This window comes from Hyperoodon ampullatus (assembly GCF_949752795.1).
Source record: "Hyperoodon ampullatus genome assembly, chromosome: 8".
Taxonomy (NCBI): domain Eukaryota; kingdom Metazoa; phylum Chordata; class Mammalia; order Artiodactyla; family Ziphiidae; genus Hyperoodon; species Hyperoodon ampullatus.
Genome location: NC_136921.1, coordinates 27,165,469 through 27,185,294, shown reverse-complemented (window position 1 = coordinate 27,185,294; position 19,826 = coordinate 27,165,469). Strand labels below are relative to the sequence as shown.

The 19,826-nt window shown below is 35.1% G+C and overlaps 1 protein-coding gene across 1 annotated transcript in view; it reads left to right on the top strand.

Annotated features, from left to right (window-relative positions):
* Nucleotides 1-19,826, top strand: part of CPS1 (carbamoyl-phosphate synthase 1) — a gene marked incomplete at both ends in the record, with an annotated part of 133,910 nt that overhangs the window by 31,055 nt on the left and 83,029 nt on the right. Inside the window, 9 exons of the mRNA XM_079710487.1 lie at nt 139-267; nt 821-927; nt 1,787-1,925; nt 2,563-2,640; nt 4,609-4,707; nt 6,387-6,482; nt 9,425-9,614; nt 10,613-10,770; nt 12,406-12,534. Of these exons, the coding sequence (XP_079566613.1) occupies nt 139-267; nt 821-927; nt 1,787-1,925; nt 2,563-2,640; nt 4,609-4,707; nt 6,387-6,482; nt 9,425-9,614; nt 10,613-10,770; nt 12,406-12,534 (1,125 nt within the window). The remainder of the gene's footprint in view (nt 1-138; nt 268-820; nt 928-1,786; nt 1,926-2,562; nt 2,641-4,608; nt 4,708-6,386; nt 6,483-9,424; nt 9,615-10,612; nt 10,771-12,405; nt 12,535-19,826) is intronic.

Below are 19,826 nucleotides of genomic sequence, written 5' to 3'. Positions count from 1 at the left end.
ATAGATAATATGAAAAAACCCTAGGAAAGAAGTCACTAAAATTTGGTCAGACAAAAAATAAAGAATTGAAAAGTGCCCTTCGCCACTTTGGCGAAGAAAAATATTATTAAATTGACCATTCTTGTGTTTCTTTTCCAGCGAGGAGCGGAAGTGCATGTAGTGCCCTGGAATCATGATTTCACCAAGATGGAGTATGATGGGCTTTTAATTGCCGGAGGACCTGGGAACCCAGCTCTTGCACAACCACTAATTCAGAATGTCAAAAAGGTGCAGTGAACCTGGGATAGTCTGTGTCTGTGTGTGAAGTGGAGAGAGTCTGCTCTGCACGGCTGAAAAAGCTGTAATATATTTTATTTATACAAGTAATTTTTTAGTACTCCTATTTGTGACCTCTGAGACAATGTCAGCACAGATAGTATATAGGGGGAACCAACGAGGAGAGAGTTCCACAGGAAGCAGAACAAAGAACTTTAGACAAAGTGACTTGGATTGTGTCCTTGAGTGCAGAGAGCTGGAGTCCAATCTCCAAATGTATTGTCTGTACAACTGGAAAATGACAACTTGGGACCTATAAGACCTTCAAGTTTCCAGAGAAATATTAAATTAGATGTAGTTTAGTCTGGATGTTAAGTACATTCTATTGAACTTTAGTGCTGCAAATTGTCAATCCCGTCCTTATTTATCGTCTAACTTTTTATTCAATTACTATTCTCTTTACCTTGTAAATTAAGAAAAAAAAAGAATGTTTCATTTTATTCCTTCAGAGATTGCATTTTTTGGAATCGTTCTTCTGGAGTAATAAAATTTTTCCCTGATTTAGATCTTGGAGAGCGATCGCAAGGAACCATTGTTTGGAATCAGTACAGGAAATTTAATAACAGGATTGGCGGCCGGTGCACAAGCCTACAGAATGTCTATGGCCAACAGGTAAGGCAGTTATTCTTCTGTTTACATGTCAGACTGGCTCTGAAATACTGTTAGTAACTAAACCAAAAAGACTTAGAGAACTTACGTGCCATTTTCTTCAGAATAAATCGATGAGCACACTATTATATGGTTCACAGTTGTCTGACTACCTGATACCACTTTTATTGCATTTTTGAAAGGCAGCCTTCTCTAACGATAACTTTGCTGTAGTTTAAAGTTATTTTCCTTTCCTTGGCATACATTGAAGTTATAATACTCAATCAAATAATATTCCAAGGGAAACTGTTGTGATTTTAAGCTTGATTTCAGAGCACTGATAACATTGTAAAACTCTAGTGTGACTTAAGAACCGAGAAATCTTCAGCTCCTCTTGGTTTTACTTCCTTACCCCAAATGATGTTAATCTATTCAACATGGAACTTTCCCTCACAGTCCACCCTCCATATAAAGTATAATTCAAATTGATTCAGGACTGAGTAGTTATCTCTTTATTACCCCCAAGAACTCTTCTTTGGCTTTAAAATTACTGTAGCTCCCTTAAAATAAGTGGCTTATATTTGTCTCTGTTAAGCTAGTGACCAAATCTTAGCTTTTTGTTATGAGTGCAATTCCCCTTTTCTAAAACTGATTACAGAAGTTTAATAGACCTGATATTTAACACACAACAAAGCTTCCTGAATTGATTTTTTCCCTAAAATTATTGGGATTAACAATCTGTGACTTTTCTCATGGAGTAATTTTCACTAAGCAATTGAAACTTTTGAATTTTAATAGGCTTCTCTTGTTCACTATTTTACAACTAATGCATTTATATTCTTTTCTTCACTTTTCCTTATTCTTTTTCCCCTTTTCCCTCCAGAGGGCAGAATCAGCCTGTTTTGAATATCACAAACAGACAGGCTTTCATTACTGCTCAGAATCATGGCTATGCCCTGGACAGCACCCTTCCTGCTGGTTGGAAACCACTTTTTGTGAATATCAATGATCAAACAAATGAGGTAAGTGCTCTCAGTAAACCTGTTGAGTGAGTGATGAGAAGTGCAGGACTTTTAATACTCTGTTTTACAATTACCTTTCCCTTGTTTATGTGGGCTTTTCTGGGGTGTGTATGTGGAAGAATTCTTGTTTCAGATTATTTCCCACAGCCCTCTGCTTTTTAAAAAGTCATTTCTCTCTGTCTTATTCTCTTATTGGTTGACTCATTAAGATCCACAATTTGAGTGGTTAATCAATGGCTGTCTTACACGTTCATTGCTAATGGGTGATTGGTGGAGGTCTGTTTGAGCCTAGTCTACATGGGTCTCTGGGACTCACTTAGCACTGAAGTAGCCTTTGAGAAGACCCTTGGAGAAGTAATTTAGGAGTTGGAGAAAAGAAGAGGATGTGAGTTTATTCTGAACCAGAGCCTAGAGGGGCCTCAAAGGCTATAGACCAAATCAGTTGTTTTTAATAAGGGAACGACACCAGTTGAATCTTTATTGGCCTATTTTTATTAGTACTGTTTGTTTTTAGAATGTTCTCAAACTTTTAACTTAGTTTTTAAAGTTTGGACTTTATTGTTCACTGAACCATACCTAGTCCTGGTTGACATTCTTTGTTACTGAAGGAATTTCTTCCCATTTCTTTTTCCTTTAGGGGATTATGCATGAGAGCAAACCCTTCTTTGGTGTTCAGTTCCACCCAGAAGTCAGCCCAGGGCCAACAGACACTGAGGTATGTCAGAAAGATGAGACCTATTATATATGAAAATTTTTTTTAATCAGAAATATATTTATGTGAAAAATTGAGAAACCAAAATAATCACCTGGGTGGTCTTAGTACAGAACATTCTTAAATAGAGCGCTTTGGGGCTTCCCTGGTGGCACAGTGGTTGAGAGTCTGCCTGCCGGTGCAGGGGACATGGGTTCGTGCCCCGGTCCGGGAGGATCCCACATGCCGCGGAGTGGCTAGGCCCATGAGCCATGGCCGCTGAGCCTGTGGGTCCGGAGCCTGTGCTCCATAACGGGAGAGGCCACAACAGTGAGAGGCCTGCATACCGCAAAAAAAAAAAAAAAAAAAAGAGTGCTTTGATAATGCCCGTATTGTAAGAAAATTTCCCCATGAATATCATGGAGTAAATTTCTATCTATTTAAACAGTTAAAGTGGGAAGGCACTTAAGAAACTGATGCAATGTGATTTTTATTTAAATGAGTATCATTCTAATATATTTAGTCCTGAAATTTACAATTGTGGTACTATGCAAATGAATTCCCTCTTACTATCTCATTCTCATAACTGAAATGAAATTTTAATCCCCCATCTGTGACTTCACAAAAATCCCTATGGCAACTGTTTGTGTAGCCACGAAGGGAGAATAAACAGCAGCAGGAGCAGATAGGAGGTCAGGGGTGTCGGGGAGGGTATACATGCAAATACACATGAGTCAGATGGCTTAAGAAAAGAACCATAAGGAATGCTTAGAGGAGTTTTGTTTTTAATTTAAATATTTTTACTTTTTTGTGTAAGCTTCTGGTTCAATGTTCAAGAACATCTTTCCAAACAAGAGCTTGCAGTGATACTCAGAGAAGTCTGGGAAGTCTGAAGTGACTCTTCCTGTCCTATACACTAGGGCCTCCAGTAGTAATGCTGGCAATTCTTCCTTGTCAGCAGATGCTCTCAGAAAAGACACCTAGGTAAAACAAAGAGGAGAATAAAAATTTTCCCATTGTAGACTCTACTTCCTCATCTCTGAGTTGCCTTTTCAGATATTTGTATTTTGTTCTTGTTTTAGTATTATTAGGAAAGAATGGTTCTTAATAGCCAAAGTCACTACATTACCTACCCATGATGATACTCAAAAATAAAATTTAGTTTCATATATCTATTGCCTAATGCATGTTAATAGTTTTTTAACTTAAAATTTAAATTATTTGCCTATAGTAGGACTTCAGATTAGGAACACAGAAATTAAGATATGTGATATCTAGTATCACTTAGTTCTTTTTTTCTCCTGTCCTGCCAAATAGTTGCAAAATAAATATCTTTGTTGAAATTTGTCACCTCTAGTGCAACAGTGGAAGTAAATCATTGATAAAGTTTAAGAATAACCTTAGAGATATTTTTATACATAATACAATCTTTAGAGATATTTTTGACCTGATAGAAAATTTAAATATCCAGTTATTTCTAACTTTAGGGTGCATAAGTAACATAGCTTCATTTTTTTTTTTGCATAGTTAGAATCTTATTTAGAAGAAGAAAATGCTTCATAATTAAGGGGCTGAAAATGACAGTCTCAGAAGGCATTATTTGAAATGTTCATTCTCTGCTGAAAACTTTTTTTTTTACATCTTTACTAGATTATAATTGCTTTACAATGTTGTGTTAGTTTCTGCTGTACAACAAAGTGAATCAGCTATATGTATACCTATATTGAAAACTTTCTTTTAATAGGATTTGACATGAGCAGTTAGAAGTGTTTATTTGATCTAATTCTTATAGTAGTAAATATTTAGTTTTGCCAGCTTTGGCAAAACAAAAACAAACAAACAAACAAAAAACAAATACTGCATAGCAATACTTATCCTAAAAAGTTATTTGTTGCTTATCTAAAGTTCAACTTGAACTGGGTATACTGTATTTTATCTGAGAATTTTGTGAGTTTTTAAACTTCTAACTAGTTGGCTATATGTTTTTTCTAGTACCTGTTTGATTCCTTTTTCTCACTGATAAAGAAGGAGAAAGGTACCACAATTACATCAGTTCTACCGAAGCCGGCCCTAGTAGCATCTCGAGTTGAGGTCAGTATATGTGGGCTTCTTTTTGGTTTATGTATTTTGGATTTTCTCTGTTGTGTGATGACTTCTTTAAGTGAATGATGTAAACCTTTTTGATGTCTATGAAAAATGATTGGTAATATTGAAGTCACCCATCATTTTAGCATCTAATTATTTGGTCTGTTCTAGATGATTCATTGGATGTTCATTGGAATCTTCATGTTTTGATTTAAAAATCATATCTTTTAATGTTCACTTCTTCTAGAAGATTTGTAATGAAAATAATTTAATAGAGAATAAGGTTTAATTTAGTTTCAAATCTGATATATTTTCCATTACTCAATAAACCATAGCCCTATGTAAGCTTGAGATACAGTTCAGACTACAGAATCATTATAGATGATAGAAATTTTTGTTTCAACGAAAAACCCAAACAAACTTTTGGACAACCCAGTACCTCTAAAGAGCAGATAGATAAGGATTAATATACTGTGAGACTCAACTCCTTATTTGTTTGAATATGTATTTAATATGGAAAGGTTTCTACACATTTCCTTCATAGTTAAGGCACACCTACACCCACACCATTATTACATAAAATTTAGAAGGGTGTATGTATATTTTTAAGTATATACCTACATATATATATATATAAATATATATAAAATCCTCTTTTTATGAACAAAAATAATTGATTTATATGTTTACATGAAATGATAAATTGAGTTAGATGGTTTGTTTTAAAGATTTCTATGACAGCCTTTTTTCCTGAGATGGACAGATGGGAGGTAATCCAGCCACTCAATGTGAAATCAAACTGTGGATTCTTGGTAGCTAAAGAAGCCACCCCACCATACAGTGTATTTCTCAAAATATCAACTCATGTTTTTCAGATGCTTTTCTTTTTTTAAATGGTGAGGGAAAAGTGTAATTTGGAATTCTACATTGCATTGCACATAGTAGACACTCCATAAATACAAAACAAGTTTCCCAAGTCCTTGTCTCTTGCAGTGACCTAGAACATCTTTCTCCTCTGAAGGGCCTGGCAGTCGTGGTTAAAAAATAAGCAGAATTATTATTTGAATGAAATCATATATACAGTTGGTATGAATTTCAGTATGCTGCCAAAACATGATCTTTTCATTACTGTATTTTCTGTAAATATTTCTGGACTGAACTGCAAAGTAAAGGCAAAATGTAAATATGAACATGTCCCTGTGTCCCTTTGCCTCCTGTGTTTTCTCTTCGTTTGTTAGGAAGGGCTTGTTTGTATTTATGCCTATTCTTTGTCCAGTAGAAACCCATGGAATAGTAATACATTTAGTCAATTAAATTTTAAGGAGATTTTTATCTAAAAATTACATATATAAATCATATTTATTATATATACACATATAGATATACATTTCCATATATATTTATGTTGTTATTTTTAGATATTTATATATGTTTAACTAAAATGTAGACCTCTTCCAAAAAGTTTTTACTTAAGTGAAAAAAAAATGATCTTTGGAAATTCCTTTTTGAAATTAGAGATATTTAAATTGTTGGTCTTTTTACTCATATATTATGTATATTTCAAAACATTGTACTTTAAATAACCACATAAACACAGACAATATAGTTTATCTTTCCCATACTTAACAATGACTAATTTCCCCATCTTAATAATAAAAGCAATGCTATCTTCTTATTGCTTACAGGTTTCCAAAGTCCTTATCCTAGGATCCGGAGGTCTGTCCATTGGTCAGGCAGGTGAATTTGATTACTCGGGATCGCAAGCTGTAAAAGCCATGAAGGTGAGAGACTCTGATCTTTGCTGGAATTAATATACACTCCCTTTAATGAGTCTAATTAGTATTTTATAATTTAGATTTATGACACTACCTCTTTTCAAAGTCACTATAATTAATTTCCTTCCACATCTTATATGAAACGACGTTTGATCACAGACAAGATTTTTAACTTAAATGTGCACACCTGCAAATTAAGAAGGTTGGATTGATCTCCAGAATTATCTATGTTATCACCTATTTATATTGAAAACATAAATCTACTCTTATAGATGCTACTCAATGAGGCAGTGAGTTTTTAAAACATATTTGTCTTTTGTGTGAAAGAGGGAATTTGGGTATCCCTGGCACTCTAGAGTACTTCAGGTGTTCTACAGGATGCTTCAGGCATCTCTTTGGTTGAAAGGGGGAAGATCCAGCTGGAGGAACAAAGGAAACAATGCCTTTTGTTCAAGCTTTAGAAGTTATTGCAGGTCACCTATTTCCCCCATCTGTGACTTGGACTGGATGACCTACCAGGAAGGTATGGCTGGATTTTCAAGTGGAATAGAGGGTTTGATACCTAAGTTGGGAAGAATATCCTCCCTATTTCTTCAGAGTCTCTCAAAATATCCCCAACCTTTATCATAGTAAAATAAACCTTTAGAAAACTGACACTGTAAGTGTAAGATATTTCTATTGAAGAGCTAACTTGGCTTCTCTTTGGTGTCCTTATTTTCCAGGATATTCCCCATTTTGGAGCTAATCAAGCCATCCAAAGTCAATGTGAGCTCTCTGTGACCTTGCCATAGGCTTTGTGGTGTCAAGCCACTCTTACCAAGAGACCTGGCTAGGAGAGAGCAACATAGGGAAGGAAGCAGGAGACTAGGACAACCAACAAGAAAAACAGTTGGCCAAAATTTTCCTTTTTTTCTATGCTTTATTCAGTATTCTATATATAGAGATTTTCACCTGACAGATGTCTGTTGAAAACAGACACAGCCCCCCAATTACCTCACTCTTCTTCCCATTTGTTTTTATTTTTAATACTCTTCTCCATACACGCATGGATGTTTACCCCATGCACACATGTTTTTTGTGTACATTTTCAAAGTGTGCTTTATTTCATTGTATTAAGATTCAATTTATCTTTAGATAGATAATTAGTGGGTATCCAATGGTTCAGATTGGTTAGAACACAGTCTAAGTGTGTTAAGGGTTTAGAACACATTTAAGTAGCATGCAATTTTTTATCCTATTTGGTAGTTTTATAAAGAATTAATATTTTCATAGGTTGTATTTTTTATATGCATTACATCCAAAAGGTGAAGTTATTGATTTGAACTGAAGAATAGGAATTATTAGATATAGTATTGTGATTAAGAGGTTAATAAAGATGAATTTATGAACTAAGTATTTTTAAAAACTTAGATTATGCATAAATTATAGCTGGAATTATACTAGAAAAAAATGATGTTACATTTATTAAAATGGTTTGAATAAACACTCATCACATGAATTTATGGGACCTTTTCCTATGTAATTTGATTTATAAAAATAGCTATATTCATTGTATAGCACATTCAGGAAAATATTTAACAAAATACCTATCAATTGGTACTTTTCTCTAGTAGTGAGACGTTCTATAACTTCTGTTTATAATGTGCTCTCCGTTTGGACTCAATTATTTAAATTCTAACCCATATTTTAAATGCATTTGCTTATCTATATGTATCTATTCAATATTTTGTTAACAATACTCTTGAAAATAGTTCCTTACAATCTTAGAGAGGACTCATATTGAGGAAAGGGCATAGAACTTGAGTCATAAGACTTGGATTAGAGCCCTAATTTTGTCATTTATCAGCTGTATGATCTTTGGCAGGTCACTTAACCTTATTGAATCTCAGTTTCTTCATCTGTAAGGTGAAAATTTCTTTTATAATCTTGCTATAAAAATCAACTAAATTAACAAAAAAGTACACTACAAGTTTTAAGGCACTATTTGAATTTAAAGTAGTATGAAATATATTTAATTTTTCATTTGGATCCACTGCACCCCCAAGGATATGTAGGGCTTTCAATGATGATTTCTATACTTTCATATGAATATTTTGTTGACTTTTTAGAAGACTTCAAAATTGACATGCTAATAGGTAAAAAAACAAGAACCATCTGGCCGGATTTCATAATAATTATTTTAGTAAATGTCACCCTCATTCTGGTCTATAACGCTATTATCCTTAGTAGCCTATATGAAGAATTATTTTAGGGGTCTCTCCAGATGTCAGGAATGAGATAGGGCTATGAATATCTTCACACACACACAAATTTTTATTTTTTATTTTTTGCCATACAGTTATTTTCTTTTTATATAATATGTATAAACAGTTATATAATGGTCTTTGTCAAAGCACTACAGCAGGCATAAAAATCTAAAGAGAATGGAAACCAGCAGAAGGCTCTCAGTGCTTCCAGCTAGAAGGGAACACATTATCTTGCATTTAAAATGTATGCTCAATGCTGTTCTTCAATAAACGTTAGAAAAGGAAGCAGCTTTGATGCTGCCTTTTTTCCATTTTATGTTTTACTCATTCAAAAAAATTTGGAATATTTTATTCTTTTAAGGTCGACTGAGCTGTAAAATTGAGTAGTATTTGTGGACCTCCAGTCAAATTCTATAGAAAACATCTCCAGCTTTCCTTGATACCTACAGTGACAAGGAATTCAGGGTGATCCTCATGAGGTAGCCAGCTCTTTTTGGATAGTTTTATTTTCAAGCAGTTTTCTTCCTTCCTTTTACCAAATGTTTGTCATCCTTTAACTTCCATTCACACTGGTCCCATTACTGATCTCTAGAGCCCACAGAATAACCTAAAAGTTTTGTTACCTGATAATACCCTTCATTTGAACATGATTTTTCTCTTTAGACCATATATTAAGATTCTAGATCTTTTTGTTTCTTTCAGGAAGAAAATGTCAAAACTGTCCTGATGAACCCAAACATTGCATCGGTGCAAACCAATGAAGTGGGCTTAAAGCAAGCAGATACTGTCTACTTCCTCCCCATCACCCCTCAGTTTGTCACAGAGGTTATCAAGGCAGAACGGCCAGATGGATTAATTCTAGGCATGGGTGGCCAGACAGCTCTGAACTGTGGTGAGTTCTTTTAAGTTTAATTGCAGAGTTTTGGTTCACACACTTATATATAATATTTTTTGTTTGAATTTATTTAGCAGTTGTGCTCTGTGTGTTCATAAAAGTTTTCCACTGTGTGAGGAAGCTTAGTAAGCAGCCACCTGAAAATGTCACATGATGAACATTACCAGTTCATTTCACAGAACAGCTGGGGGACAAAAAGAAGCCTTTTGCTTTAATGCTCCAGGGTGACTGAGTAGGTTTTTTGAGTCCCCATCCTCCGTCCCCGGATACTGCTTTTCTCTGTTACCAGTGAAACTCCGAGAACTATTATGAGTGAAAAAGGGGAATTAACATTGATTAAGTGCTCTGTGCTCTTATGTATCAGCCCTGTGGCATTTGACTTTCACATATATTTTCATGTTTACATAGATCAGTCTCTCTACCATCCCTTCATGCATCTGCTGAGTCCAATGCTCTGTCCTATTTAAAATATTTCATACCTTTAGAATTAGATCATGAATGAGAATCTCATTGGCTAGTTCGGGTAAGCAGTTGGTGATATAATTTGTATGTCAACTATAAAAAACAGCCAAAGTTAGATGTTAAGTTAGTGGGAACACAAACAATTTTGTTAATTTTTAACCTAGATAGATACCCACATCACTGAGATTATTTACATAAGAGAAGCTCATTATAGGAATAGAGCTTCCGTAGAAGGAAATGAAATATACTAAAATCTTAAGGCTCACTGTAATCCTATGATTTTTATTAATGAGAATAATAAAAATCATTTGGAGAAGGTGATAATATACATAATAGTAGCACCAGCAAAATGTTTTACTAAAATGTCTTCAGAATTTTTCTTTCAAACATTTTTTACTCTAAGTGCAATTCTGTTGTGGACTCTGGTGGCTTTTTGGAGTAAGATTTTTTTTTTAAAGTTGTATTCAGATATCTGTTATAGAAAACATAAGAGTTTGATATGTTAAAAACTGATTTATTTTGTTTTTCTGCAGGAGTGGAACTATTTAAGAGAGGTGTGCTCAAGGAATATGGCGTGAAAGTCCTGGGAACCTCAGTTGAATCCATTATGGCCACAGAAGATAGACAGCTGTTCTCAGACAAACTAAATGAGATTAATGAAAAGATTGCTCCAAGCTTTGCAGTGGAATCGGTAAGAAATCTTCATTATGGAGAAACAGGACCATTATGTGTCTTGCATTGTAGAGAGAATGATTTGTCGTGCCTAAAAATAATAAAGTATTATATTTGTATATGTTATCTTCCAGAAATGTGTTATTACTTCAGAGACACTGTGTATTAATTGTGGCATTCAATGCTAAAACATTAGGGACAGGTATTAATAGTTTATTTTTATGAAAAGGGAAGCATAAGCTCAAAGATGATGTGGTTTATCAATGGTTGAAGTGACCTGAGTATCAAATCTCCTGAATCAAAACAAAGAACCATATCAACTTGCAATGCCAAAGTAATTTTTACCTTCTTCCTGGGATCAGTCACACATTTTGTAAGTGCGAATGTCCTGCAAATGGGAAATGGTTGAATTTAAATTTTTTTTTAGGGACTTCCCTGGTGGTCCAGTGGTTGTCTTTGTGTTTCCACTGCAGGGCGCACAGATTTGATCCCTGGGTGGGGAAATAAGATCCTGCATGCTGTGCAGCATGGCCAAAAAATAATTTTTTTTTTGTTAGAATGGGATAAACATTTTACAATAAAATTATCTAGAAAAAAAAGCCATTGGATCTAATCAGTAATATTTATGACTGAGAAACCTGTGGCTTAGATGGTTAAAGAGGACAGATTGTTTTGCATTTCTCTTAATCATTTTCCATCGTATCCTGTGACCATTGATGGGCTATTACCAGGTGCCAGGAAAAGATCAGCTTCCTGTACATCTCTTTTTGTCCCTGACTTTATTCCAGATTTCAGTCAGTGAAATGGGGGTACTGGAGACAGTTTCTGATGCAACTTCCTCAGTGTAGAAATAGGCAAATCCTCTGGGATAAGGCAAGTACTGCTGGGACAACTAAAAGTGGGCTATGTATGTTTTCAGAAAAGCATGCTATCAAGTATATAGCATGTTGCAAAGCTGTCAATCAGGAACAATCCCAGGATAGCTCTGCTGAACATGTGGAGAGCTCCTGCCGTATATTTATTCTTTCATTGCCAGATTTAATTATGTCCTTGCTTCCTTAGGATGAGAAACAGGCATATGGGAAAGGTATAATTACATTCCCATTGGTAGTGTAATAATATTCCATGACAGAAAAATATAGCCAATATATGCTGTATTCTGTAAGTTTAAAAAAAAAAAATCCCAAGCTTCTGAGACTACTCTCTGACTGAACTTGAAAAATGAAAAATCTCTTTCTATGTAATATTCCTAATGGCTTATTGCAGTAATATCAAGTTAGATTCTGTACTAGAAAACCTTGTTTTGTTAAGAGACGAAGACTTTTAAACTGAACTTAAAAATTCAATGTAGCTCCCATTCTCAAATTAATGGCAACTATCTCACCTCTGGCCATTGTTTTATTTTTTATATTGCAAAATAAAATTTACCCCAAAGGTGTTAAAAAAGAGCCTTCACTGTATATTAAAAAATTCTAAAATTTAACGTAAAATTTGTAAAATAACACTTGTTTTTCAGAAGGAGATGAGGGAATAATAGAAGATTTCCATAGTCATTTTTTCCAAATAAACTGACTTACCTGAATTACCAGACTCTCTTGGTTGGTCTTTTCTACTGTCAGCTTCTAAAACTCTGAGTCCTTGTTCTTGTTGACAGGTTGAGGATGCACTAAAGGCGGCAGACACCATTGGCTACCCGGTGATGATCCGTTCTGCCTATGCCCTGGGCGGGCTAGGCTCAGGCATCTGTCCTAATAGGGAGACCTTACTGGACCTCAGCACAAAGGTATGTATTTTCGCAGACCAAATTCTGACCAGCCAAGAAAACTCCCTGATATATATAGTCTTTCAATTAGACAAAGTTATGTAGATAAGAAATAACCTTTTCTCTGTTTATAAATCACTGCCACATCTCTAAATTGTTGTCCAAGAGATGACACTTTTGAAAGGGAAATACAGTGCAATTACTTACACTGGAACATAGCATTAACCCAAAGTCCGTCTTTACTGTACTGTCTATTGATTTCATTGATAGGCAGTCAATCCAGTTCCATCTCCCTCTGCTACAAAATCTGCTCCAAAACACCCATCATGCTAAAATATATTTTAGTGGTTTAAAAAAAAAAAAACAATATAATGTCCCATTTTGCCATTATCTTTTGAAACAATAAGACATGGATGACATCCGGTAAGGGAAATAAAACACATTGAGTAGTTTAGCTTTACCTCAAATTCAGGTGTTTAACATAACATGTTTAATATAAACCTCTTAGTACTATGAATGAGTGATTACTCTGCCAACTGCCACACACATATATAAGCAAAAGTGAAATCTGAGTGCTTACCATTTACATAAAACTCACTTTATTTCTGAATACTCCTCTTCTTAAGTATTAAAGGGAAGATCTTGAAAGTTAAGATGTGCTCCAAAAAATAAATTAGAAATTAACACAGAAATCATGCTTCATGAAATCAGCGACTTTTGCCCACACTCTACTCCCACAGAATAGAGCAGTGTCTTGCAGTACTGGGGCTCAGTAAGTGCTTGTTGAATGAATGAATATGTGTGTAGGCAAAGAGGCTCATGTAACTTTCCATGTAGCAATTATGGATATGAAGCTGACAGAATTATTGTGACGGCTATTTTTAGGGGTGCTGAATAAATGTCAAGCAGAGTTTATACCTTTATCATTATTTACTTTTTAGAGTGAAAAAGAATGAGCCCTTGAATTGTTGACATAAGATTTGAGAACAAACAAATAAAATTAAATGTATTTTAATAACTGCAATGACAAACGTACATGTCTACAAATTGGATTGAGTTTTTCTAAAGTTGCCAAAAAAAAAAAAAAACCCCAAAGGGAAACATATCTAATATAAATGTTCCTTGTTTCCATCTGGACTTCTGAATCATGTATTTAAAGAAAAGACATGTTTATGGAGGTATACATTTTTTTCCTCTAGCATATTAGATGTTCCCAATGTTTTGATTTTTTTTAATTTTTTAATTTTTTTAACATCTTTATTGGAGTATAATTGCTTTACAATGGTGTGTTAATTTCTGCTTTATAACAAACTGAATCAGTTATACATATACATATATCCCCATATCTCCTCCCTCCTGCGTCTCCCTCCCACCCTCCCTATCTCACCCCTCTAGGTGGTCACAAAGCACCGAGCTGATCTCCCTGTGCTATGTGGCTGCTTCCCACTAGCTATCTATTTTACATTTGGTAGTATATATAAGTCCATGCCACTCTCTCACTTCGTCCCAGCTTGCCCTTACCCCTCCCTGTGTCCTCAGGGCCATTCTCTATGTCTGCATCTTTATTACTGTCCTGCCCCTAGGTTTTTCAGAAACTTTTTTTTTTTAGATTCCATATATACGTGTTACCATATGGTATTTGTTTTTCTCTTTCTGACTTAATTCACTCTGTATGACAGATTCTATGTCCATCAACCTCACTACAAATAACAATTTTGTTTCTTTTTATGGCTGAGTAATATTCCATTGTATATATGAGCCACTTCTTCTATATCCATTCATCTGTCGATGGACACTTAGGTTGTTTCCATGTCCTGGCTATTGTAAATAGAGCTGCAATGAACATTGTGGTACATGACTCTTTTTAAATTATGGTTTTCACAGGGTATATGCCCAGTAGTGTGATTGCTGGGTTGTATGGTAGTTCTCTTTTTAGTTTTTTAAGGAACCTCCATACTGTTCTCCATAGTGGCTGCATCAGTTTACATTCCCACCAATAGTGCAAGAGGATTCCCTTTTCTTCACACCCTCTCCAGCATTTATTGTTTCTAGATTTTTTGATGATGGCCATTCTGACTGGTGTGAGGTGATATCACATTGTAGTTTTGAGTTGCATTTCTCTACTGATTAGTGATGTTGAGCATTCTTTCATGTGCTTGTTGGCAATCTGTATATCTTCTTTGGAGAAATGTTTATTTAGGTCTTCTGCCAATTACTGGATTGGGTTGTTGTGTTTTTTTATATTGAGCTGCATGAGCTGCTTGTAAATTTTGGAGATTAATCTTTTGTCAGTTGCTTCATTTGCAAATATTTTCTCCCATTCTGACGGTTGTCTTTTCGTCTTGTTTATGATTTCCTTTGCTATGCAAAAGCTTTTAAGTTTCATTAGGTTCCATTTGTTTATTTTTGCTTTGATTTCCATTTCTCTAGGCGGTGGGTCAAAAAGGATCTTGCTGTGATGTATGTCATAGAGTGTTCTGCCTGTGTTTTCCTCTAAGAGTTTTATAGTGTCTGGACTTACATTTAGGTCTTTAATCAATTTTGAGTTTATTATTGTGTATGGTGTTAGGGAGTGTTCTTTTTTTTTTACATCTTTATTGGACTATAATTGCTTTACAATGGTGTGTTAGTTTCTGCTTTATAACAAAGTGAATCAGTTATACATATACATATGTTCCCATATATCTTCCCTCTTGCCTCTCCCTCCCTCCCACCCTCCTGATCCCACCCCTCTAGGTGGTCAAAAAGTACTGAGCTGATCTCCCTGTGCTATGCGGCTGCTTCCCACTAGCTATCTATTTTACGTTTGGTACTGTATATATGTCCATGCCACTCTCTCACTTTGTCCCAGCATACCCTTCCCCCTCCCAGTATCCTCAAATCCATTCTCTAGTAGGTCTGCATCTTTATTCCCATCTTGCCCCTAGGTTCTTCTGACCATTTTTTTTCTTTTCTTTAGGTTCCATATATGTGTGTTAGCATATGGTATTTGTTTTTCTCTTTCTGACTTACTTCACTCTGTATGACAGACTCTAGGTCCATCCACCTCACTACAAATAACTCAGTTTCGTTTCTTTTTATGGCTGAGTAATATTCCATTGTATATATGTGCCACATCTTCTTTATCCATTCATCCGATGATGGACACTTCGGTTGCTTCCATCTCCTGGCTATTGTAAATAGAGCTGCAGTGAACATTTTGGTACATGACACTTTTTGAATTATGGTTTTCTCAGGGTATATGCCCAGTAGTGGGATTGCTGGGTCGTATGGTAGTTCTATTTGTAGTTTTCTAAGGAACCTCCATACTGTTCTCCATAGTGGCTGTATCAATTTGCATTCCCACCAGCAGTGCAAGAGTGTTCCCTTTTCTCCACACCCTCTCCAGCATTTATTGTTTCTAGATTTTTTTGATGATGGCCATTGTGACTGGTGTGAGATGATATCTCATAGTTCTGATTTGCATTTCTCTAATGATTAATGATGTTGAGCATCCTTTCATGTGTTTGTTGGCAGTCTGTATATCTTCTTTGGAGAAATGTCTATTTAGGTCTTCTGCCCATTTTTGGATTGGGTTTTTTGTTTTTTTGATATTGTGCTGCATGAGCTGCTTGTAAATTTTGGAGATTAATCCTTTGTCAGTTGCTTCATTTGCAAATATTTTCTCCCATTCTGAGGGTTGTCTTTTCATCTTGTTTATGGTTTCCATTGCTGTGCAAAAGCTTTTAAGTTTCATTAGGTCCCATTTGTTTATTTTTGTTTTTATTTCCATTTCTCTAGGAGGTGGGTCCAAAAGGATCTTGCTGTGATTTACATCACAGAGCGTTCTGCCTATGATTTCCTCTAAGAGTTTGAAAGTTTCTGGCCTTACATTTAGGTCTTTAATCCGTTTTGAGCTTATTTTTGTGTATGCTGTTAGGGAGTGTTCTAATGTCATACTTTTACATGTACCTGTACAGTTTTCCTAGCACCACTTATTGAAGAGGCTGTCCTTTCTCCACTGTACATTCCTGCCTCCTTTATCAAAGATAAGGTGCCATATGTGTGTGGGTTTATCTCTGGGCTTTCTATCCTGTTCCATTCATCTCTATTTCTGTTTTTGTGCCAGTACCATACTGTCTTGATTACTGGAGCTTTGTAGTATAGTCTGAAGTCAAGGAGCCCGATTCCTTCAGATCTGTTTTTCTTTCTCAATAGTGCTTTGGCTATTCGGGGTCTTTTTTGTTTCCATACAAACTGTGAAATCTTTTGTTCTAGTTCTGTGAAAAATGTCATTGGTAGTTTGATAGGGATTGCATTGACCCTGTAGATTCCTTTGGGTAGTATAGTCATTTTCACAAAGTTGATTCTTCCAATCCAAGAACATGGTATATCTCTCCATCTGTTTGTATCAACTTTAATTTCTTTCATCAGTGTCTTACAGTTTTCTGCATACAGGTCTTTTGTGTCCTTAGGTAGGTTTAATTCCAGGTATTTTATTCTTTTTTCAATGGTAAATGTGAGTGTTTCCTTAACTTCTCTTTCAGATTTTTCATCATTTGTGTATAGGAATGCAAGAGATTTCTGTGCATTACTTTTGTATCCTGCTACTTTACCAAATTCATTGATTAGCTCTAGTAATTTTCTGGTAGAGTCTTTAGGATTCTCTATGTATAGTGACATGTCATTTGCAAACAGTGATAGCTTTACTTCTTCTTTTCCAATTTGGATTCCTTTCATTTCTTTTTCTTCTCTGATTGCTGTGGCTAAAACTTCCAAAACTATGTTGAGTAATAGTGGTGTGTGTGGGCGACCTTGTCTTTTTCCTGATCCTAGTGGAAATGGTTTCAGTTTTTCAGCATTGAGAAAGATGTTGGCTCTGGGTTTGTCATATATGGCATTTATTATGTTGAGGTAAATTCCCTCTATGCCTGCTTTCTGGAGTGTTTTTATCATAAATGGGTGTTGAATTTTGTTGAAAGCTTTTTCTGCATCTACTGAAATGATCATATGTTTTTTAACTTCAGTTTCTTAATACGATGTATCACATTGATTGATTTGCATATATTGAAGAGTCCTTGCATTCCTGGATAAACCCCACTTGATCATGGTGTATGATCCTTTTAATGTGCTGCTAGATTCTGTTTGTTAGTATTTTGTTGAGGATTTTTGCATTTATGTTCATCAGTGATATTGGCCTGTAGTTTTCTTTCTTTGTGACATCTTTGTCTGGTTTTGGTATCAGGGTGATGGTGGCCTCATAGAATGAGTTGGGGAGAGTTCCTCCCTCTGCTATATTATGGAAGAGTTTTGGAAGGACAGATGTTAGCTCTTCTCTGAATATTTTATAGAATTTGTTTGAGAAGCCATCTCATCCTGAGCTTTTGTTTCTTGGAAGATTTTTAATCACAGTCTCAATTTCAATGCTAGTGATTGGTCTGTTTATATTTTCTGTTTCTTCCTGGTTCAGTCTCAGAAAGTTATGCATTTCTAAGAGTTTGTCCATTTCTTCTAGGTTGTCCATTTTATTGGCATATATTTGCTTGTAGTAATCTCTCATGATCCTTTGTATTTCTGCAGTGTCAGTTGTTACTTCTTTTTCATTTCTAATTCTATTGATTTGAGTCTTCTCCCTTTTTTTCTTGATGAGTCTGGCTAATGGTTTATCAATTTTGTTTATCTTCTCAAAGAACCAGCTGTTAGTTTTATTGATCTTTGCTGTTGTTTGCTTCTTTTGTTTTTCAGTTATTTCTGATCTGATCTTTATGATTTCTTTCGTGTGGCTAACTTTGGTGTTTTGTTGTTCTTCTTTCTCTAATCGCTTTAGGTGTAATGTTAGTTTGTTTATTTGAGGTGTTTCTTGTTTCTTGAGGTAAGATTGTATTGCTATATACTTCCCTCTTAGAAGTGCTTTTGCTGCATCCCATAGGTTTTGGGTCATCATGTTTTTATTGTCGTTTGTTTCTAGGTATTTTTTGATTTTCTCTTTGATTTCTTCAGTGATCTCTTGGTTACTAAGTAGTGTATTTTTTAGCCACCATATGTTTCTATTTTTTACAGATTTTTCCCTGTAATTTATTTCTAGTCTCATAGTGTTGTGGTCAGAAAAGATACTTGATAAATTTCAATTTTCTTATATTTACCAGTGCTTGATTTGTGACCCAAGATATGATCTATTATGGAGAATGTTCCATGAGCACTTGAGAAGAAAGTGTATTCTGTTGTTTGGATGGAATGTCCTATAAATATTAATTAAGTCTTTCTTGTTTAATGTATCATTTAAAGCTTGTGTTGCCTTATTTATTTTAATTTTGGATGACCTGTCCATTGGTGAAAGTGGGGTGTCAAAGTCCCCTACTATGATTGTGTTACTGTCGATTTCCCCTTTTTTGGCTGTTAGAATTTTCCTTATATATTGAGGTGCTCCTACCTTGGGTGCATAAATATTTTAAATAGCTATATCTTCTTGGATTGATCCCTTGAGCAATATGTAGTGTCCTCTTTGTCTCTTGTAATAGTCTTTATTTTAATGTCTATTTTGCCTGATATGAAAATTGCTACTCCAGCTTTCTTTTGATTTCCATTTGCATGGAGTATCTTTCTCCATCTCCTCACTATCAGTCTCTTTGTGTCCCTAGGTCTGAAGTAGGGCTCTTGTAGACAGCATGTATATGAGTCTTGTTTTTGCATCCATTCAGCCATTCTGTGTCTTTTGATTGGAGCATTTAATCCATTGACTTTTAAGGTAGTTATCAATATGTATGTTCCTATTACCATTTTCTTAATTGTTTTGGGTTTTGTTATTGTAGGTCTTTTCCTTCTCTTGTGTTTCCTGGCTAGCAAAGTTCCTTTAGCATTTGTTGTAAAGCTGGTTTGCTGGTGCTGAATTCACTTAGCTTTTGCTTGTCTCTAAAGGTTTTTATTTCTCCGTCGAATCTCAATGAGTTCCTTGCTAGGTAGAGTAATAATCTTGGTTGTAGGTTTTTCCCTTTCATCACTTTAAATATGTCTTGCCACTCCTTTCTGTCTTGCAGAGTTTCTGCTGAAAGATCAGCTGTTAACCTTATGGGGATTCCCTTGTATGTTATTCATTGCTTTTCCCTTTCTGCTTTTAATATTTTTTCTTTGTATTTAATTTTTGATAGTTTGATTAATATGTGTCTTGGTGTGTTTCTCCTTGGATTTTTCCTGTATGGGACTCTCTGAACTCCCTGGACTTGATTAACTATTTCCTCTTCCATATTAGGGAAGTTTTCAGCTATGATCTCTTCAAATATTTTGTCAGTCCCTTCCTTTTTCTATTCTTCTTCTGGGATCCCTATAATTCGAACGTT